Below are 20,986 nucleotides of genomic sequence, written 5' to 3'. Positions count from 1 at the left end.
CCTACAGTTTGAAGAAAAAGCTGACCCAGCACTCATCTGCTCCATTTCCGTCTTACTTTAAGTAAGCGTTGTTCATAATTTTATCTACCAAAGTTTGGGCCACACGATAAGCAATGTTTCCAATTTAAAAAAAAACAAAAAAAAACAACAACTTTAAAAACAGTCGTATGAATTAAGTAATAGTGTCGTAATTATGTGTCCTATTTAGGTGTTTGCCCTCAAATGGCGTTCCACAGTTTTAATGTATTTGCAAAGCCTAAAGCATACATTTCAGCATGACATATTGTCAGACAGCGATGCTGCGAGCCAATATTGCTCAAGAAAACAGGCTTAAATCAAAGGCTGTATATTTCTGTATAATTGAGACACGCTTATATTTTAGGCTAACGTTGCCCTGTGTGCAGAGCTACTGTGCAGTTCTCTGAGTGGCACTTAACTCTGTAGTTATATCTCAGGTCTGAATACTGATGTGCTCGATTTCACTCTTTAACTCACTACATGCGAGTGATTGAACTCTAAATATGGCCCTATATGCAGCTGGCCCCTTCCCTCGCAAACTAGTGTTGCGTGGCCTGTATTTGCTTATCGACTGCATTTACATTACCTTAAAAGGGAACTTAGGAAACATCTGAAATGCATTACTTTTCCCCCCACCTTTTTCCGATAAACCTTCTCTTCAACTATCCAATGGAGTAAGAACTACAAGCTCAGGATACAAGAATAATCAAACCTCAGAGTCATCCTAGCTTGTAATAATGTAAGATCCATCTTGATGAACATGAGGTTCCTTACTTCTTCTCAGAATGATGTCCACACTTTCCATTCCCTTCCTTTTGTACGTTTTAAGTCTCTTCTCCTCTCTACCCACGATCCAGTAGTCTGTTCCCTCTTTCAGTCGCCTGTACTTTTCATCCCTCCGGTCCTATCGCTCCATAATTAGCTAGTCTAATGAGAATGCATGGACAGATGTTGGATTTTCCCAAAAGCTTCTTGAGGTTTTCTGAGATTGATGGCTCACATGTTGCTTCGAGCATGGAGATATGCTCCAGTTATATGTTGGCTTTTCTTTGCCATTTAAATGCTGGATGACTGCTGGGTTTTTATTTATTTATTTATTTTATACCCAACGGTCACAATAATACAGCTGGAAAAAATGATGTGCAATGATGGGGGAAGTTAATAGGAGAGCATAGGAGGTGTTATTAAGTTCCCTATAATCAAAACAAGGATGAAGACCTCTTCCTTTCTACTCCACAAACAAACCTGCAGCTACTGGAGACTTAAAGTAAACCAAGTGTAGCCTTTCATAGCCTTTCATTCAACTGAGAATAAGAGATCAGGTGTATACCTTGAAGGTATGGAACCATAGACTACCTCGGTATATCGATCATATAGATGGTGTGGGGGACATGCATTGGCCTTGCTCTTACTAAAGACCTCTGAAAGGTTGTTACAATGGACAGGGATCTCTAAATGTTCCTGGCCTGTTGGGCTCTCAGCAGAAACCAATGACTGCATACAAGAATCTGGAGAGGAAACAGTGTGTAATTTGTTCCAGCAGATATGGCGGTTATGATTGCAGAGCCAGGGGGGACCCAAAATAATGCGCTAATATGAAATTCCTTGCAACTCCAGAGTCAGTCACGGCTGGAGTAGGGAGACTTTCTGCAGTGCAGAACCACAAACAACTGGAATGTAGAAGATATGAAACTCGGATCCGGCTCAACATGTTAGTGGGTGAATGAATCCTGGATGACCGAATTGGCCTGCCTCTCCAATGGCATTTCTCACAGGAGGTTATTCAGGCAAGTTTATTAAAGAGTCCTAACAAGCCAGTTATAAGCCTGTTCGGTAACTTAATCTGATTTTAGACCCCCTCTGTAAGCCATGGCGAGAGCTGCTTATAGCCACTACCGGCAGCCACCATATTAAAATCCAACCAAGATGTTTTAGCAGCTGAATGTGACCCTTGAGATAGTGACAAAAGACTTTCAGTTGTGGAAATCAAGAAGATCGTCTCATATCTCATAACTTTACTATCCTTATTCCAGATGGCATTGGCTCAGTCTTGTGTCCTCCCAGTAAATGGACAAATGATGAGGGTAATCCAAGCAGAGTCAGAACATGGGAGCTTTGCGAAAGCGTTAAAATGAAAACCCTTTGCGTCAAGATGGCTCAGCATTATAGTTCTCCAGGAGAGGTAAAATGAGTAAGTTAATGGTCCAATGAACTTGAGGTGGGAAAGATGTGTAGTAAGTTCTGGAACAGTGGGAGCAATGGAAGTGAACGGCTGGCGATCTGGCTGGCGAGCTCCTCTACTAAAGCTCACTGGGCGCATAGTTATTGTTGTTGTTGGCCTAAATGTCTTCCCTGAGTAACCACACTTTCTGTGAACTTTTCTGAATCTGCCATCACCATATGTTAGCTGAATCTCCGGTTTTGGCAAACTAAGCAGAGACGACTCCGGGTTAAAACCCACCAAAAATGAAAGTCTGTGGTAAGCAGACGAGTCATCTAAAAACAAAGCACAAAGTCAAAACCATGAAACCAGAATTAAGCAGCGCGACTGAGCAAAAGGGGCAAAACGGAAGAATAAATCCAGAACAGCCAGGGCAAAGACCACACACAGGAAAACAACCCGACAAGCAGACAGTACACGTTTAATATTGTAGGTGAAGCGCATACATATACTTAGTGAAGAAGGCATGTATATTAGGAACATAGTACTAATACTGGGTAGGTAGAACCACCCTTAATTCTTAATGGGATGAATTACACAGTGTTTTAAATCCTTTGAGATTTGGTCCATATTGACATAATTAATGCAGATTTGTCAGCTGCTTGTTCGTCCCGCAAAAAAATTCCCATTTTACCACCCAAAGGTCTTGTACTGGATTCAGATCTGGTGATCGAGGAGGCCACTGAGTTTGATGCGATTGTACTTTGTGACATGGTGCATTATCACTCCGGAAATAGCCATTATTAGATGGGTAAATTGTGTCGATAAAGGGATCCACGTGGTCAGTAACAATACTGAGATAGGCTGTGGCATTTAAATGATGCTCCGTTGTATTAAGGGGCCCAATGTGTGCTCAGAAATTATTTCCCACATCATTACACCACCAACCTGGACTGTTGACACAAGGCAGTTTGGATTCATGGATTCATGCTGTTGATGTCAAATTCTGACCCTACCATCTGCATGTCTCAGCAGAAATCAGGATTCCTCAGACCGGGCGACATTTTTCCAGTCTTCAGCCGTCCAGTTTTTGTGAACCCATGCCTACCGTGGCCTCAGATTCCTGTTCTTGGCTGACAGAAGTAGAACTCGATTTAGTCTTCTGTTGCACCTTAAGGTTCAATGTGTTGTGGGTTCAGAGATGCTTTTACATGCTCGACAGTTGTAAGTAGTGGTTATTTAATTTACGCTAGCCTTCCGGTCAGTTCACACCAGTCTGGCCATTCTTCTCTGCACTCTCTCTTCAACATGGCATTTATGCCCACAGAACTGCCACTTACTGGAAGGTTTTTTTTCATTCATCCATTCTGCCCACCAGCAATGATGAAATGGAAAAAGTAATGGAGATCACACTGCTTCCTCACCATTCTGATGTTTGATGCGAACATTAACTGAAGCTCTTGACTTGTATCTGCATTATTTTATGCATCACACTGCTGCCACATGATTGGCCAATTGCATGAATTAGCAGGTGTACAGGTGTTGCTGAAAGAGTGGCCAATAAGTGAAGGAATTATCAACAGGTAGAGGCAATTTAAAAACAGACAACTCTGAAAATTTACATTATTTGGCATACACCCTTATCCAGAGTGACTTACATTTATCTCATTCATTCATCTGAGCAGTTGAGGGTTAAGGGCCTTGCTCAAGGGCCCAACAAATATCAGCTTGTCAGGACTGGGGTTTGAACTCACGACCTTCTGAGCAGTAGCCCAACACCTTAACCACTAAACTACCCCTGCCACAGGGATGGCTGGATGAGAACAGGGAAGCTGGTGGATTCTGGGAGTTGGAGTAGCTGGGGGATGGAGCAATGTGACAAACTGGGTTATTATATATTCTGATTTTATACATGATATCCACATGAGTCATTGACTTCTCTTTCTACGTGGAGAAAGTGTGAAAAATCCCAGACTTTAATTCAATATCAGTGATTTAGAGCCCAGAAGTAACTACTATAGGATTAAAGTGCGTGTTCTTTCATTCATTCTGCCGGAAGCACAAGGATTTCATGTTGTTTTCATTTTCTGCCCCCTTAGATTAGACATACACGTTATGTAACAATATATGGAGGCAGACAAATGTGCAGAAGCAGAACTATAAACAAGGCCTCATTCACACCTCTTTCACACGTCTCTGAGGCAATTCCAGGGACTAAATGCTTGCATTTACACTTGTATGACTACAAGCCAACACAACACAAACACAAATTCCTCAACACCTCATCAATATTTTGCCAAATTATCAACTAAATTGCTCTTTTGGAGAACACCTCGGCAATACAGCGAGTCAAACATGTAGTACAAAATACAGCAACACTTTCTCAAACAAACCCTGACATAGACACGCATATGTACACAGTGCTGAACCAGCAAGAGAAATCTGAATTGGAAAACAACAGCAAAAAAAGAAGTCGTCCTCAATGCTTCAAAATCAAACGATATCTTTATAAACCCAGATGGTAAAATGACTTCACCTGTAATTGATTCGTTTGTCAGTGGCCCAAGAGCACAATGTTATTTACGCTAAACCACCAACATCTGCTTTCTGGAGGGCGTTCCACCAGAATAAATGACAGAGAAATAACTAATAGCTCAGCAACATCAAGCTGACATCAGCATGAGCCTATGTTTTGAATTGTTTGTACACGTAATCTAAAACGTAAAAATTATACTCGGTCTATAAATTAACGACATCATAATGTTGTTTTTGGACACATGGTGATTTTCCAGCATCAGCCTTAACAGTCCGTTGTAATGACTGTATTGATTCGTACTGTACGTCATACACACTAGTAACATTCCCACAAAGAGCCGCCGCAATTCCGTTCCCTTCTGGAGATCTTCTTAAACATGAGATCTTTACGTCGCACAGACCTCAGATATATCTGATCACTTGAGCATCTCCCTTGCTCGTTCATACACACTCACACACGCGGTGTAACAGTATAACAAACACCATATGGACTTGGTGTCGTCACTAGACATTAGAAATCATTATGGGTAGATAGCTGAGCATGCATATACTTATGTTACATGTTCTGTCACTCTGAGTGGGACATCACCATGGCAACATTTGTGTTAAAACCAGGTCACTTTATTTAAGGTTGCTGGAGGATTATTATTATTATTATTAGATTCTGATCTACTTTTATTATAATAAAATGAATTGTGACTACCCACCAAAGGTTTATATATGTAGAACCCCGGATTCAATGAAAATAGCTATATTAATTTACATACGAAATGCTATATTAAAATAGCTTATATATTTATATTTTAAAATAAAATGGTGATAAATGCAAGGAAGGGTAAACATTGAAAACAAATCTATAATGCTAATAAGTGTCATTGGTACTGTCAAGGTCAAGAAAGAATAAACCTTGTACCAAACTGTACCTGAAAAAAACAAGGGCTGTTGCTTTATTTATTTATTTATTTATTTATTTATTTATTTATTTATTTATTTAAAAAACCAGTCTGAAAATGTGAATCTGTAATGAATTACGGGGAAAAGCTTAAAAGTAGTCAGTCGACTTAGTAGTTTTATTGATGACCCACAATATATAATATACATAAAATATGCATTATAAGAATTGTCTCAACTATTCTTCTAAATTTTGCTTCTAGGAAGTAGAAGGAAACTTCATTTCTTTGGCTTTATTTCATGATGTGAAGTGACATTCTGGTGTCTGCAAAATCATTTTGTAAAAGTGCATTATTTTATGTGTAAAAGTTTTTGTTGTAATATTTTTATAAAAGACGGAATTCTGAAGATAGGTCTATAACCTGGCAACTTTAGTTGATGATATTAAATGTGTTTTTGGTGTCTTACTGTATATCTGAGTACATAAATAACTGGGCGGCCGGGGCTCGGGTGGTAGAGCGGGTTGTCCAGTGATCCTAGGGTTGGTGGTCCAATTCCTGGCCCATGTGACCCCACATGACAAAGTTGAACCCCAAGTTGCTCAAGTCAATGGCAAGCTAACACGTTGGTGTGAATGAGAATGAGTGTAAAGGTTAAAAAGTGCAACCCATTTACCATCGACTCATTTATTTGAACATTGTCTAAAATACAGTGGGGTCCAAATGTCTGCGGCCACTGGTGAAAATTTTGCATTGTTTTCTCATTTAATACAACGATTTTCATTACAAATTGTATTACTGACAACAACTCGAGTGAAAAGTAGAATCTTTGAAACATTGACATGAATTTCAGAGTTTCTTAGTATTCGGTACGTCCTCCTTTCTGCTTTAATGACAGCGTGCTCGAGCTGGCATGGACGCCACAAGTTTGTTCAGAACCTTATGATCCATTTTAGATCAAATCCATCGGCGTGACGTCTGAACACGAGTTTCAATAGAAGAGATTAGACATGGGGAAAATCTGACCTTTTGTACAAAGCAGTTAACACGGCCAATATCACAAAATGTGCCACCGTTTAAACAGGGACCTAGAAATAATGTAGAATCTTAAATATGAAGTGTTCAAGATATTGAACATTGACTTTCTTTGTTTTAAATATCTCAGAATTGTAAAACCTTCTGTTTAATTCCTATTTTATAGAGGGGGGAATCCCAGATTTTCAGTGTGGTCTCAGAAGTTTGGACCCGCTGTATAATCAAGTAAATATTGCAACAACAAAAAAAATCTCAGTGGTTAGGATGTTGGACTTCGGATCTGAAGGACGTGAGTTCAAATCCCAGCTCCACCAAGCTATCACTGCTGGGCCCTTGAGCAAGGCCCTTAACTCTCAATTGCTCAGTTGTGTATATATATATATAAAAAAAGAGAGAGAGATAATTGTAAGTCGTTCTGGATAAGGGCGTCTGCCAAATGCCCTAAATATAAATTTTTGGAGACGATATAAATGTGACTCTTAAAAAAAAAAACCCACATACACACAGAAAGTTAATATTTTCATTCCTACACAAATGCATGACACGCTTTGTCTCAGAAATTGTGTTTCTGAGTCAAAGGGACTTCTAAATGTCATCTACTCCATTTCCCTTTTTAACCCCATGATGGAAGAGTACCCCTGTTGTTTCTGTAAAGCACACAGGTAAAAGTGCTTTTTAACTCCAGGGAAATAAGTGTAACAAATGATGTACTCTGTGTTAAAAGTGCATTGAGACCTTGGAATTCTAAGTTTCTACCTGGCAATTCTGTCATCTCGAACCATAATGCTTGGACCGTCATTAAGTTCAAAGTGCACCTGTTCAGTGTAATAGTGGAACATTTATGTTGGTGTGAAATGTAATGTAGAGATGTGTGAGATATTAAAGGAAGTGCTGGAGGCTGTGTGGGAATTCTGATGCCGTGGTTTGGGTTAACTTGTTCCCTTAGATAGAGGGTCGCTACAAAGCAATACAAAGTTATTCTGACGGATCACCTTTATCCTATCCTATGATATGATCAGAGCCATATCTCCTTGCAGTTCTCACCTGGTTTCCCTTTGCTGATAAGCAGGGTTGAGCCTGGCCAGTACCTGGATGGGAGACCTCCTGGGGAAAACTAAGGTTGCTGCTGGATGTGGTATTAAGGAGGCCAGCAGGGGGCGCTCACCCTGTGGTTTGTGTGGGTCCTAATGCCCCACCATAGTGACGGGGACACTGTGCTGTAAAAACAGCACCGTCTTTCAGATGAGACTTTAAACCAAGATCTTGACTGTCTATGGTCATTAAAAATCCCAGGACCCTTCTTGTAAAGATTAGGGGTATAACCCTGCTGTCCTGATGAAATTCCCCCATTGGCTCTTCTCTATCATGGCCCCCTAATAATCTCCATCCCTGAATTGGCTACATCACTCTCCTCTCCTCTCCACTGTTAGCTGGTGTGTGGTGATGCTGTCGCATCATCCAGGTGGCCTATCCACAGGGCATGAGGGCTCAATGAATGAGTTTGATGAGTATGAAAATGATGTAAATCACATGCTAGGGCCTTCACGGTGACCCCCTTGAACTCCTTTGGTAGAGTTTGGACAGACATGTTAGACAGAAATATCTCTTGGAAGAATGATGTTTATCCCTCCAGTACAGCTTGTAGAATTTGTGCCAAGGTGCATTAGGGTGCCATACTAAGACACTTGTCTTGGTGTTTACATATGTATATTTAACTAGGTTTAATTAGAGGAAATTGCAGCACAATAATACACAAAAACACTATATGGCCAAAATTATGTGAACACTGACCATTACACCGCTATCTGCTTGCTGAACATCCCATTCCACAACCATGGGCATTACGGATTTAGTCTCCTTTTGGTGTTATGATAACGTTCACTCTTCTGGGAAGGCTTTCCACTAGATTTTTGGAGCGTAGCCGTGGGGATTTGTGATTATTCAGCCACAAGAGCTGGGTCAGGCACTGATGTGAGGTCAGGCACTGATGTCGGGCTAGAAGGCCTCCTTCACAGTCAGCGTTCCAGTTCATTCCAAAGGTATAAAAGGGGTTGAGGTCAGGGTTCTGTGCAGAACAATCGAGTTCTTCCACTCCACCTTGGCAAACCATGCCTTCATGAAGCTCGCTTTGTGCACAGGGGCATCGTCATCCTGGAACATGTTTGGACCCCTTAGTTCCAGTAAAGAGGAATTCTTAATGCTACTGCATACAAAGGCATTATAGACAATTTTGTGCTTCCAACTATGTGGCAAGCGTTTGGAGAAGGCCCGCATGTGCGTGTGCTGGTCAGGTGCTCACAAATATTTGCCCATACAGTGTATAATATGAAAAAGGTTAAGCGTGCAGTGCTCTGTACTGTTCTGCCCCCCCCCCCCCCCCCCTCTCAATTTTGGGGGCTGTTGATAGGCAAGAAGGCCTGGTTCAGCGTTCCAGTTAATCCCAAAGTTATAAGGGGTTGAGGTCAGGGCTCTGTGCAGGCCACTTGAATTCTTCCAAACCAACTTTCCAAGCAAACTATGTCTTCATGGAGCTCACTTTGTGCAGTGGGGCATTGTTATGCTGGAACACGTTTAGGCTCGGCCGCTTAGTTCCACTGAAAGGAAATTATAATGATACAGCATACAAAGTTATTCACATATAGAGGCAGTGGTCAGGTCTACATATACCTTTAGGCACATAGTGTATACTTTGTCAGGCAGTTTTCAGAAAGGGACTGGACTGTCCAGAGCTGGACTTTCCCGAGGTGGTTTCCTCCCCCATTCTGAAACCATATATCCAGGTATTCTCATGGAAGCTCGATGCGTCAGTTATTACAGACTACACCGTCTCCTTCTTCTGCAAATACATCTCGTACAGCTTTGAGGTGTCAGACCTTTGATAGGCAGTTCTGTTAAGGTTAACATACAGTTTGGGAACAGTTACATGTCTGCATTATTATTACGCTTAGTGCTAATAACAAGCCTGTTAAGAGCTTTTTTTTGACTAAGAGTCAAAAGTTGTCCCAAATCCTCCAACCGCACGTACACCTTTTAGAGGGCAAGAGGGGAGCACATATGTGATGCTTGTGATTAAGGTACACCCCTGAAAGGTAAAAACGGGGCTGAAAGAGTCTTCAAAATGTCATTCTTGGCCCCTGCAACCTTTAATTAAACCTGGAAAACGAGGAGATAAAATTAACAAATTGGGTAATGAATCGAGCAAAACAGGTGGTGTATGGCTGGAGAAAATGAACCAATCAGTCTTTCCTGTGTGGATTTTTAGCTCCTAATTAGAAGCTGCCTTGGTTAATTATGATTGGGCTCTACTATAAGAGGTGGATGGGGTGGTGGGGGGGGGGGGGGGTGTGAATACTCTCGACGGGATGACAGTCAGGCTGAAAAATAAACAAATAAAGGACACTCAGCCGATCTCCTCGAGAACAGAGGACATTTTAAAGCCAATCAGCTTTATTGTTTCATAAATAGCCACAAATGTGGTCAAATCATATGCCAAGAGGCAAATGTTGTGCTACATGGGACATTTTACGTCAATTTTCAGTTGCTATTCACTGCAGTGAAGGGGTTATAACTGATTCAGAGAACGTTTGTGTTTAAATCAGTGTAAACGTCTGTGTGATGGACAGCGTCGAGGCTTTTACCTCAGACAGGAGCGAGGCGCTGCAGATCGAGGCCGTTTTAATGTGGCTCGGCAATATTGATTGGTGGGATTTACAGCTGAGCGAGCAGAAAAGGCCGCGTTGATAGTGCAGCTAAGTGGATTCAGCCTGCTGAAACAGTAAAGCGCAGACGTTCCGTCTGAGTAACCGCACTGAGTAAGTGCAGGTGAGAAATGCTGGCTTCTTTTGCATGAAATCATTTATATGTGAAAGCACATAAACTTCATTTGTTGCATTACGTATATAGCGCGCTAGGAATTCAAGTTCATGTAAAAAAAAAAAAATAATAATAATAAATGTATACATAACGACTAGCTAAGTTCTCTATAATTCTGTGCAATTAGATTCTTATTGGCAGAACATATACTGATGTAATCTTTTCCGGCTCTGTTTCTGGTGTGTGTGTGTGTGTGTGTGTGTGTCTGAGTGTTTATCACACTGACATTCAAGGAGGTATCAACGGAACCCTCTCTCTGTTCATCTAAACAGCAGCTTGTAATTGCGTTTTAATAGACAATTAAAGACAGGCCATAAATCAATTCTCACACTGGGCAGGAGGTTTGAATGTGATTTTGGGAAAAACAAACAGTTTTTTTTATCATGTCAAATGCAATTAACCCATGCCTCTCTATCACTGCGTGGGACAGCTCGCTCTCTCTCTCTCTCTCTCTCTCTCTCTCTCTCTCTCTCTCTCTCTCTCTCTCTCTCTCTCTCTCTCTGTGTCTTAGAGTGTGAGCGAGTGTGTACACTTACGAAAAGAGGGATTAGGGTCAGAAGGCCATTTATTAATGGGAACAATTTTGTCGATTATTTATGAGAGTATGTAGCGCTGGGTTTTCCTCAGATGAATTCCGCATTCTATCAAAGGAAGACATTATAAAGCATCTATTAATTCATATTATTTATATGCAAGCCATATTGATTCGCAAGCCATACACTGATGTATGTATTTAGAGAGAACCGGTGTGTGTGTGTGTTATTACATGCTTGCCAGGTTCTTTGTGTTTATCTGAAAAATGGCTGAATGTAAAAACCATAGCAGGAGAAATGTATTAATATAGATGCTTTTCAGGCATTTCGGTTTATCTAGAATGAGTGCAAAATATCACATTAATGCCGAAACCTCTACCCCCCCATACAGCTTGTAAGCTGCATCCTGGCCTATTCAGAATTTAATACGTTTTTACTTCCTTTAATGCATAATAAACACACAGACTCTTGAGAGAGAGAGAGAGAGAGAGAGAGAGAGAAAGGGAGAGGCAGATAGAACAGAGCACTGCACACTTAAGCTTTTTGATATTATACACTGTATGGCCAAATGTTTGTGGACACCTGATTGACGCGCCTATATGTGGGCCTTCTTCAAACTGTCGCTACAAAGATGGAAGCAGACAATCGTGTAGAATGTCGTAGTATGTTGTAGTAGTAAGATTTCTATTCACTGGAACTAAGAGGCCCAAATCTGTTCCAGCATGACAATGTTGCTATGACTGCGCCCTGTGCACAAAGCGAGCTCCACGAAGACATGGTTTGCCAAAGGTGGAGTGTAAAACTTCCTCAATAAAAATGATCAGCTCTGACAATCAGCATATTAATCTGGAATGATTGACAGTCACACAGGTGTTTCAACTCCTCTAATATTAGCTGACTCCCTGGAAACCCCGCCCCCTTTCCTCATCTCTCATTAATAATATCTTGGCTCGATTTTCATGCTTGAAACACACGCCTGTCATGGCAACGCCGGTCTCGGCATAGAACTACACGTCCCAGAAAACGGCGCAGGCCTACTAACATGGTCGTCGAGGACTACCAGACTTTCTCACGTTCACGCTCACCTGATTACCGATTACACACACCTTCACAGCAACCGCGCAGTATATAAGGACATTCACTGTGCGTCTCTCGTACTAGTCTTTACCAAGCCGTTGTTCCATTGTGTGGTTCTCTGGTTTTGACTCCATTTTGTTGTTTACGTTTTTGACCTTGCCTGCCCTTGTTTATTCTGTTTGCACATCACATGATCCTTGCCTGTTCGCTGACGTTGGATCACGTCTTTGTACTGTTTGCCTAGATCATTAAAGTCTTTGAGTACCTGCACTTGTGTCCTCAGCTGCTTGGTGACAGCGCTAATGCTTTCTCTCAGGGTAACTGGAAGAAAATCTCTCGATGTATCCAGAAAATTGGCTAACCTTATACAAGTACGTAGCTGTGAAAATAGTCAAAAATGGCACTTTTTCGGTTTAAAGAGACAGTTTAAAGAGAGAAACAGTTAAATAGACCTACTATGAAGTATCAGATCTAACACTTAATAATTCTAATGGTAATAATAATTAGAAAGGGATTCGAAACGCTGATGCATGGGTCAGTGTTCAAACAATCCAGTCAAGGCTGGCTTGGTAGAACCTGGAGTGTGTGTGTGTGTGTGTTACAGAGCTCTATATACCTGTCCCTTAGTCTAATGGACGCGGATACAATACTATGTCTTTGTGATCATCCAATTATAAACGCTCTCTTGAACCGTATGCGTCCCGCCTGCGGACGAGGGTCTTGCTCTGCACTGGCAGTTAGCAGGGTGCATTTTTGGCTGTGCGCTATTCCCTCCTCCAACCAACCCTTATGTGAGAATAAATGGTTGGATTGTATTCGTTTTAAAGCGTGAGGAATTTGTACACGGTGACAGTTATGTGGCAGACACTTTTGGGGCTCTTCGGTGTTGGAGGACGTTATGTCGCCTCATCAGACTGAGGGAGAATGCGATCCCGTCTTTATACGCCATCGGTTAGAGAACATGAAAGATTAGCTAGCTCTCTAAGCTACTGTCAGGTTTGTTTAGATACGGCAGGGGAATGACGTATCTTGAACACCGTTGGCTGTTGGGTAAGTCAGTCAAAGCACTTCAACGTGACCGAACGTGACTTCCTGTTTCAAAAGGAAATGTGTCAACATACAGAATCAAATCACTATTAGGAAACCATTTACAGGGGACTGAAGTGTGTGTGTGTGTGTGTGTGTGTGTGTGTTATATATATATATATATATATATATATATATATATATATATATATATATATATATATATATATATATATATATATATATATATATATAAACACCTCATATACAGGTGCTTTCTGAAAAGGCAGGAATAAAAATATACTGCAACAGGACTACATATTATTCCTCTTTGGGGTTTGGCTTCGTATGCACTGCAGGACACCAGGCCCGGTTTGTTTATAATGCAGTGCGATGAGGGCATTTGTTAAACGATTTGCTATTACAATCCAATTATTTGGTCAGTTTTGTGCTGCCTCGACATTCTCTGTTATTGAAGTTGCTTCAGAAGCCGGCCATGCAGATTTGAGACTGAAAATGAATTAAAATGCTAATTAATGGTATCTGTGGCAGCTTAAAGGAGTGGAGCAGGGCGCTGTTGTTGCAGTGATTTTGCGGTTTGTTATTGACTGGGATAATGGCGTCCTGGAGTTCAGTGCGAAAGCGATAGCCATTTCACACACTAATTGATTTCGGCTGGTTATCGCCCACTTTGATACGTCCCGTTACAATGTGTTACGGGATTGAAAGGAGCGCGAATCTAAAGAGGCTGTCTAAAGGAAGACGCATTTGATTGCACGGGGTTATCAGAACATTAACCGTTATTGATGTTTTTGTAAAGTTGTGTGTATTGGTCTCTGTGTGTTTCAGTCTGAAGACAGTAACGAAGATATCCAGTCGGATAACCTGAAGTCCATTTCACTGGAATTTGTGGATGACCCCAATTTCAAAAACAAAGTCAACTACTCCTACACTGCCGTACAGATCCCAACTGACATCTACAAGGGCTGTGAGTGCTGATATCACGTCTACACTGACACACACACACACACACACACACGCAAAACACTCGGTAGTATTTATAGTCAACCACATTTGATTATAGCTATCACCCTTGATGCCATTCAAATATTATTCAATTATTTTCAATTCAGTTTAAACTGACAAGCCACACAGTCAAAAAAAAAAATCCTCTGATCTGATCCAATCTGGATTTTGTGCTGGATTTTCTTTCTGACAGTCCCTGCAGAATTTCTTCATTCTATGATAAGAAATGATATTAGGGATTCTTTGAAAAGAGAAAAGAAAACTTGCTTCACTCAGGGGGCAAAAAAGACTGCTGCTATCTGCGTCCTAAAAATCAGTACATAGATCAGAGCGTTTTATTCTTTTTTTTTTTTTTTTTTTTTTTTTTTTTTTCTTTTTTTTTCTTTCTCCAACCTTCAGCCAGCATAAGTGATGGATTTATATTGAATGCGAAGAGACTTAAAACTTATCATGACTATGCATTGGTCAGTCATTTTCGTTATTGTCATCAGTTGCGAGATGCTGTGTCAGGCAGCTGAGATATGATGGTATATGATAAAAATAAAGAGCATACACTAGTATGTATTAAACATGACCGATGTGGTGAGCGTGATATTTGTTGTGTGAACTACTCTATATGCCGGTAGCAGTTGAGCAGACATTCGGACGTAACGTACTACTGAATGCCCTCCACGTTCAGCAGTTTCATTATAGGTGCTTTTTGATGGATTGGGTAACCTTGAGACCTTGATTAAACAGCTATCTGATCTCTATCCTTAGAGATGATACGCTGAAAAAAAAATGGAACATGTGGCCGGGTTAGATTTAAGAAAAAAAATATTATGTATGGTTTACATCAAAAAAGGATTTCATTGCTACGCAAAACTTGATTTAAACATCTTTACAATTGAATTATGTAAACTGAACTTGATCAGTTAATATGATTCGGTATTAACATAAACCAATTTCATTGTGAAAGCTTGTGGGGATGTTGGCACTGACAGGTACTATGCAGTATCCACAGTATTTAAATTAACATGGTTTAAAATGTGTGGTAGAATAGCGCAGCGGTAACGTGGCTGTTGCAGAATGCCAGCAACCAGGGTTCGATCCTCAATTCAGGTGAGAGTGTGGAGTACGATTTTATTCAGGGCATTGAAAATATATGAATAAATCATGTTAGATGTACGAAAACAAATTATGTTAACGTAACTCAGTTCAGTCATGTTGAACCGATATACTGCACGCATTGAATTAAATAAATTCAGTAACCTTGTTTATTCTTTTCAGTGTAGAAACCTGGAGTAAGACAATATAGGAGTAACTGTCCTACTTACATTTTTCTTCTGTTGTATATTTTATGTGAGATTTAAATTCAATCTTCAATTATACTACTTTTAATACCTTTTTTTTTTTTTTAATACAGTCTGTAGTTAGATTATGACCAGACACAGTCGGGCATTTAATATCTTACAACTAAATACAAGCTAAGACAGTTTATGCTCAAGTCTCACCCTTGCTGCAGTGGATAATCCTAAATAAACCTAAATACTATAGATTTATACATAAGAACTGCTGCTGTAATCATAAGACCTGTCCTGTGCTCATCTCAGGACTCTTATTCAGAATATGCTCCTAACGAACATCCTTTCAACACTCTTTGAACTTAGTCTTCTACAATTGTATACTGTAATTATTTACACCGATCAGCCATAACATTAAAACCACCGATGGGTGACGTGAATAACATGGATTATCTCGTTACAATGGCACCTGTCAAGGGGTGGGATATATTAGGCAGCGAGTGAACAGTCAGTTCTTGACATTGATATGTTGGAAGCAAGAAAAATGGGCAAGCATAAGGATCAGAGTGATTTTGATAAGGGCCAAATTGTGCTGGCTAGACGTCTGGGTCAGAGCATCACCAAAACAGCAGGTCTTGTGGGGTGTTCCTGGTATGCAGTGGTGCATACCTGTCCAAAGAAGGACAACCAGTGAACCAGTGGGGAGTGAAGGCTAGCCCGTCTGGTCCGATCCCACAGAAGAGCTACTGTAGCACAAATTGTTGAAAAAGTAAATGCTGGCGATGATAGAAAAGTGTCAGAACACACGTACTTACTGCATATGGAGCTGAGTAGCTGCAGAGTGCCCATGCTGACCCCTGTCCACTGCCTACCGAAAGCACTTACAATGGGCTTCAGAACTGGACCATGGAGCAATGGAAGAATGTGGCCAAGTCTGTGGAGTCACGATGAGGAACGTGGCAAAGTGTTCAAAGTGGTGACTTGGCCTCCAAATTCCCCAGATCTCAGTCCAGTCAAGCATCTGTGGGATGTGCCGGACAAACAAGTCTGATCCATGGAGACAACACCTCGCAACTTACAGGACTTACCACAGCACACGTTCAGAGGTCCTGTGGAGTCCATGCCTCGACGGGTCAGAGTTATTTTGGTGGTACGAAGGGGACCTACACAATATTAGGCAGATGGTTGTAATGTTATGGCTGATGGGTGTATATAATCACACTGTCGAGTGTCACACAGAACTGGATGAATTCCCTTTTGAGTCTGGTTTCTTCCTCATGTCCTCTCAGGGAGTTTTTCCTTGCTGCCATCACCTCTTGACTTGCACACTAGGGATCTAAATCTACAGTTCATTTCAGAGCCGTATTTGTTTGTAACTGGGCATGAAATAAGCGAATGCTGTCTGTCAATCAGTAAAAACGCGTCAAGATATCCTACAGGCATTACGCAAAGCAACATCGTGAAGCCTATAATTTGTAATCTTCCCAGGGCTTCAAACCGCTATAATCATTCAGGCCGTAGGCAGAGGAAGTAGCTAATCAATAGGTGAGTGTCTGCGAGGATGCTGCCACCAGAATCAGACACAGGTGATGATGTGGCTCAAGGGAATTCTAGCTCAACCACTATAGGTGAAGAGGTGAAGAAAGGAATCATTGGTGCTTGGGGGAAATAGAGTTTGTCTGAGGAAAGATCAGGGAGGCCAAGACCTTTTTGATGTCTGTGGTTATGAAGGGAATAAAGAATGTCACGTTCATGTAGGTCAGTATTCTCTTGAAAGGCTAGTTCTGAAATTAAAGGTGAAGGATATTTGTTAGCAATTCAGAGTATATTACAAAAAAACAACTGGAGGAAATACACTATGCACTAGAGCTTTATTAAGGGGCCCAAGCACCCAAGCAGGTGTGTAGGAATACTAGTGTAATTGCTCGTTTTCTCATTTCATATTAGGTGTATGTTAGAAACGTGGTACAAATGCATGCAGAGCTTTTCACTATCAAGGAAAGTATCAGGGAAACTCCGCAATATTCGGAGGAGCTCGCGATTTTAAAAAATTAATGCAGTTTTTCCTCAGATTTGAGCCAAGACGCGTCATGTGACGTCATCACGACACGCATTCATCCAGAGCCTTCTACGATTCCCGTGCGTCAACCAGGAGTTCAGTTAAAAGTTAAAAACATCTCTGTGAAAGACCGTGCAAAACAATTCCGGGCAATTGCGATTTCGCCAATTCAAGTCATCTTAAAAAAAAAAAACATGAAAAACTCAGCGCATTGAAAATTTAGAAAAAAAAATGAAGCCAAATCAGCGTTTTTGGCCGCAACAATCACACGCAAAAAAACCTTGGCGAAATCCTGTATGGACTGCTTATTACATGTCAGTCGTCTCGGTAAAATCTCACAGCCATGCTTGGTTAACAGTAGTGTTCAAATTTTCAGGTTCGTTTACGGCTCCTGTGTGTAAAACGGGAGACTGGACAAAATGATGAGTAGAAAAGAAGCCTTTAACAGTTACTCTATCCGAGGTGCGATACAGACTAAGAAACTGCTAAGTGCTGAAGCTCTCGGCAGCCAGGGAGCTTTTTACTGCCGTTGTCGTGTCTGAGGTCACCATAGGCAGTCGATAAGAGGCACTTTCTTACCACTTAATGCCACTGTAACCTCATGAGTGGCTCCGAGAGACCCCTGTCATGTTGTAATGCAGGCCACTGGGGACATTACAATGCTGCACTAAGGAGCATGCTAAAAGGCGGCATTACTCTCTTTTACATCACTGTGTTTTACAAGCCACACCATGGACGCAGAGTCTAATCGAGTTCTTTAAATAGTCGTGCAAAATAAGAAAATGTCATAAAGATCAAAAGTCTCTGTGAGCTGCAAATTTATTTCCATGTTGCAAAACAAAACCAAGGAATTGTGACTTTTTTTTTTTCCATTTTTTCCCCCTTTTCCTGTATTTTTTATTTTTTTTTTGCAATAATTTCACAGGCCGTTCGCTCGCCATGATCTCCCGAAACCATTCAGGAGTTTATCCAGGCGTATCGAGAGATAGAAGAAGGAGGACTGAGACAGGCACGGCGAGCTGCGCCTATAATATTAACAGCTTGGAGTAAAAAAGTGTGACTGTTCTATTTTGCAGGGCGAAATGGGCCGATCGGAGCACACGTCCTGTTCAGACTGGCCTGCCAGGGCTCTGTGGCCATTTATTGAGATTGAAAGCGTTGCCCGACTCGGCCATAATGAACCGTTTTATGACTCATTATGCTGGCACTGAATTCCGCTGCCAAAGTCTGCAAACTTTCTAATTAGCGCAGGTCAAGCAGCCAAACAGTTTTTAGTCTAATTATAACCGCTTATTACTGAGTGGCAGCAGAGGAGAAGGCAGACAGGATGTGAGGTGAGCACGATATCAGGATGGAAATAGTGGGAGGAGCCTTTACATGTCTATTTGAACGTAAGCGTGGGAATTTGCTCTTTAATATAGTAGACACCTACTCAAAGCATAGGCTGGGATTACAGCCTAATTCATATTTTAACATGGATTTTTAAGAACAGTGTTATCGGGTTGTTTTTTTGTTTTTTTTAAGGAAGAGCTGTCGATAAAACGCATCACAAGGAACAACATCAAAAATCACGAGACGTCATGCACGTGTCACGATTTCCTCAGAAGCGCGCGCTTCCGCGTTGCAGCGACGTTGACTTTGTTTACTTTTTACACGTGCGTTTTGTTATGGTTTATGTCTTGTCCCCGCCCCCGTATCGTCATCGGTTGTTTCCCTCGTGTGTCATCATTGGTCTCAGCTGTTTTGTGTTCCCCCTCCATTACGTTTAAATCATTTAAAGCCCTCGTGTCGTATTGTCCGTTGCGAAGTATTGCGTGAGTTTTCCGAATACCGAGCCGTCGTTCTTCGTGTCTGTGCCATAGCTTTGATCTCGTTCTCGCCCTCATTCTCGTTTAGTCTAGTTGACCTGTTGCCTGTTTTTGACCACGCTATTGTCTCACGTTTTGGATTTGTCTGACTTTCTCTACTCTAGTTCAGCTCTTCTTTGCACTTGCATCCGTCCTAACCTACATTACGTGACGCCATGCAGTTCCTCCTGGGAAATCCATCACACACCCACTAACTGAATGCGTAATTGATCAGATTGCACACACAAATTAGAACTTTTAGTAAATCAGGGCTTTAATGCTTTCCCAAGCACTCGTATGATTTCCTTTAATGCACCGCTGCTCTGCAAATGCGATTTTTAAATGGTTTACTCCTCTCAGATTGCTGATTGAGTTTGGGATTGAACAGAACAGGCTTGATGGCTTAAACTGATCATGAAAAATTATTTTAAAGTAGCTTGCTCCTCCTACAAAATAGACTCTTTTTTTTATATATATTTTGACATGTGGTACATGAAAACCTTTAGCTACAGAGTCAGTGTAATAAGTTAGCATCCCAGCTAATTATCCAGCTAATGTTAGCATGGAAGAACATTATTTTTTTCTTACGTTTTTTTTTGTTTGTGTTTTGCTAGTGATAAATATAAATTTCCCATTAGCTCTACCTGTCGATCTACAGGCTATCCACAAAAGTCTCCATACAAAGGGTAGATTAACACTTTTTAGCAAAATGTCATCCAAAATTTTTCTTTATATTAATTTTATTTTTTTCCATATAGCCTTTAAGAATGCTTTGAGAAAAGAAGAACTTATTGAAGTCATTCTCATGGCTGGATCGTGAAGCCGTCGCAAGGTTGCGATGGACGTTAAAGTGCACCCATTGTGGCTTTTCAAATATGACCGTTCGTGTAGTGTTGTAGAGCTGTTTGTGAATGTAAAAAAGACTGAAAAGTTTCACAAATCAAAGCGCACCAACGGTGTTATCAACTCCCAAAAGAAGGAAGCGATTCTGAACAGCTGAAACGAGTCGTTAGTGATTCCAGACTTACTTCCTGTACTAACCTACATAGGTTTGTAACAAAAAGCCCCGCCTCTGGTCTTCATCAGCTGCTCCTTTTCTACACACGCTGACAGCGGTAGAGCGATCACAACAGACTGGGACTTCTGACCAATCAGAGCAGAGTATGTGCTCTGAAAGGAGGAGATTAGAAGGAATCCTTTAGAACGGATCATTGAACGAGTCGTTTGTGACTCTGGGGCGGAAAACAAAGGTAATGCTGCAGTTTAAATTATGAGCACATGAAAGTGTTTTTTGACCTTGGATGCATGTAACTCTATTGCATGAGACCTTAAATAAAATTAGACACGTTTCAAAACCAGAGTATGCGCGCTTTAAGAGGAAACATGGCGCGCACATCTCACACCACACTGATTCCATACTTAACACATTGAGAAAGACTGGAAGTGTTGCGGACCGACCGAGAAGTGGACGTCCACGAACATCCACTGAAGTCACAACCGACGTGGTAGGCGTGGCAAACACACCCCTACGTATGGAGACTTTTGGGACACCCTGTAGTTTTGTACTTATTAATTGCTCTGCTGTTTATGTGCTAATGTTACAGTAAATATCGTACATTTACA

At 41.1% G+C, this 20,986-nt stretch overlaps 1 protein-coding gene across 4 annotated transcripts in view; it reads left to right on the top strand.

Moving 5' to 3' along the window:
* Window positions 1-20,986, top strand: part of cacna2d2a (calcium channel, voltage-dependent, alpha 2/delta subunit 2a) — a 337,274-nt gene that overhangs the window by 234,301 nt on the left and 81,987 nt on the right. For all 4 annotated transcript variants that reach the window (XM_053683490.1, XM_053683489.1, XM_017480023.3 and 1 more), the window contains one exon: window positions 13,998-14,136. In XM_053683490.1, the coding sequence (XP_053539465.1) occupies window positions 13,998-14,136 (139 nt within the window). The remainder of the gene's footprint in view (window positions 1-13,997; window positions 14,137-20,986) is intronic.

This window comes from Ictalurus punctatus, chromosome 11, assembly GCF_001660625.3.
Source record: "Ictalurus punctatus breed USDA103 chromosome 11, Coco_2.0, whole genome shotgun sequence".
Taxonomy (NCBI): domain Eukaryota; kingdom Metazoa; phylum Chordata; class Actinopteri; order Siluriformes; family Ictaluridae; genus Ictalurus; species Ictalurus punctatus.
This window is presented reverse-complemented; position numbering and strand designations above follow the sequence as displayed.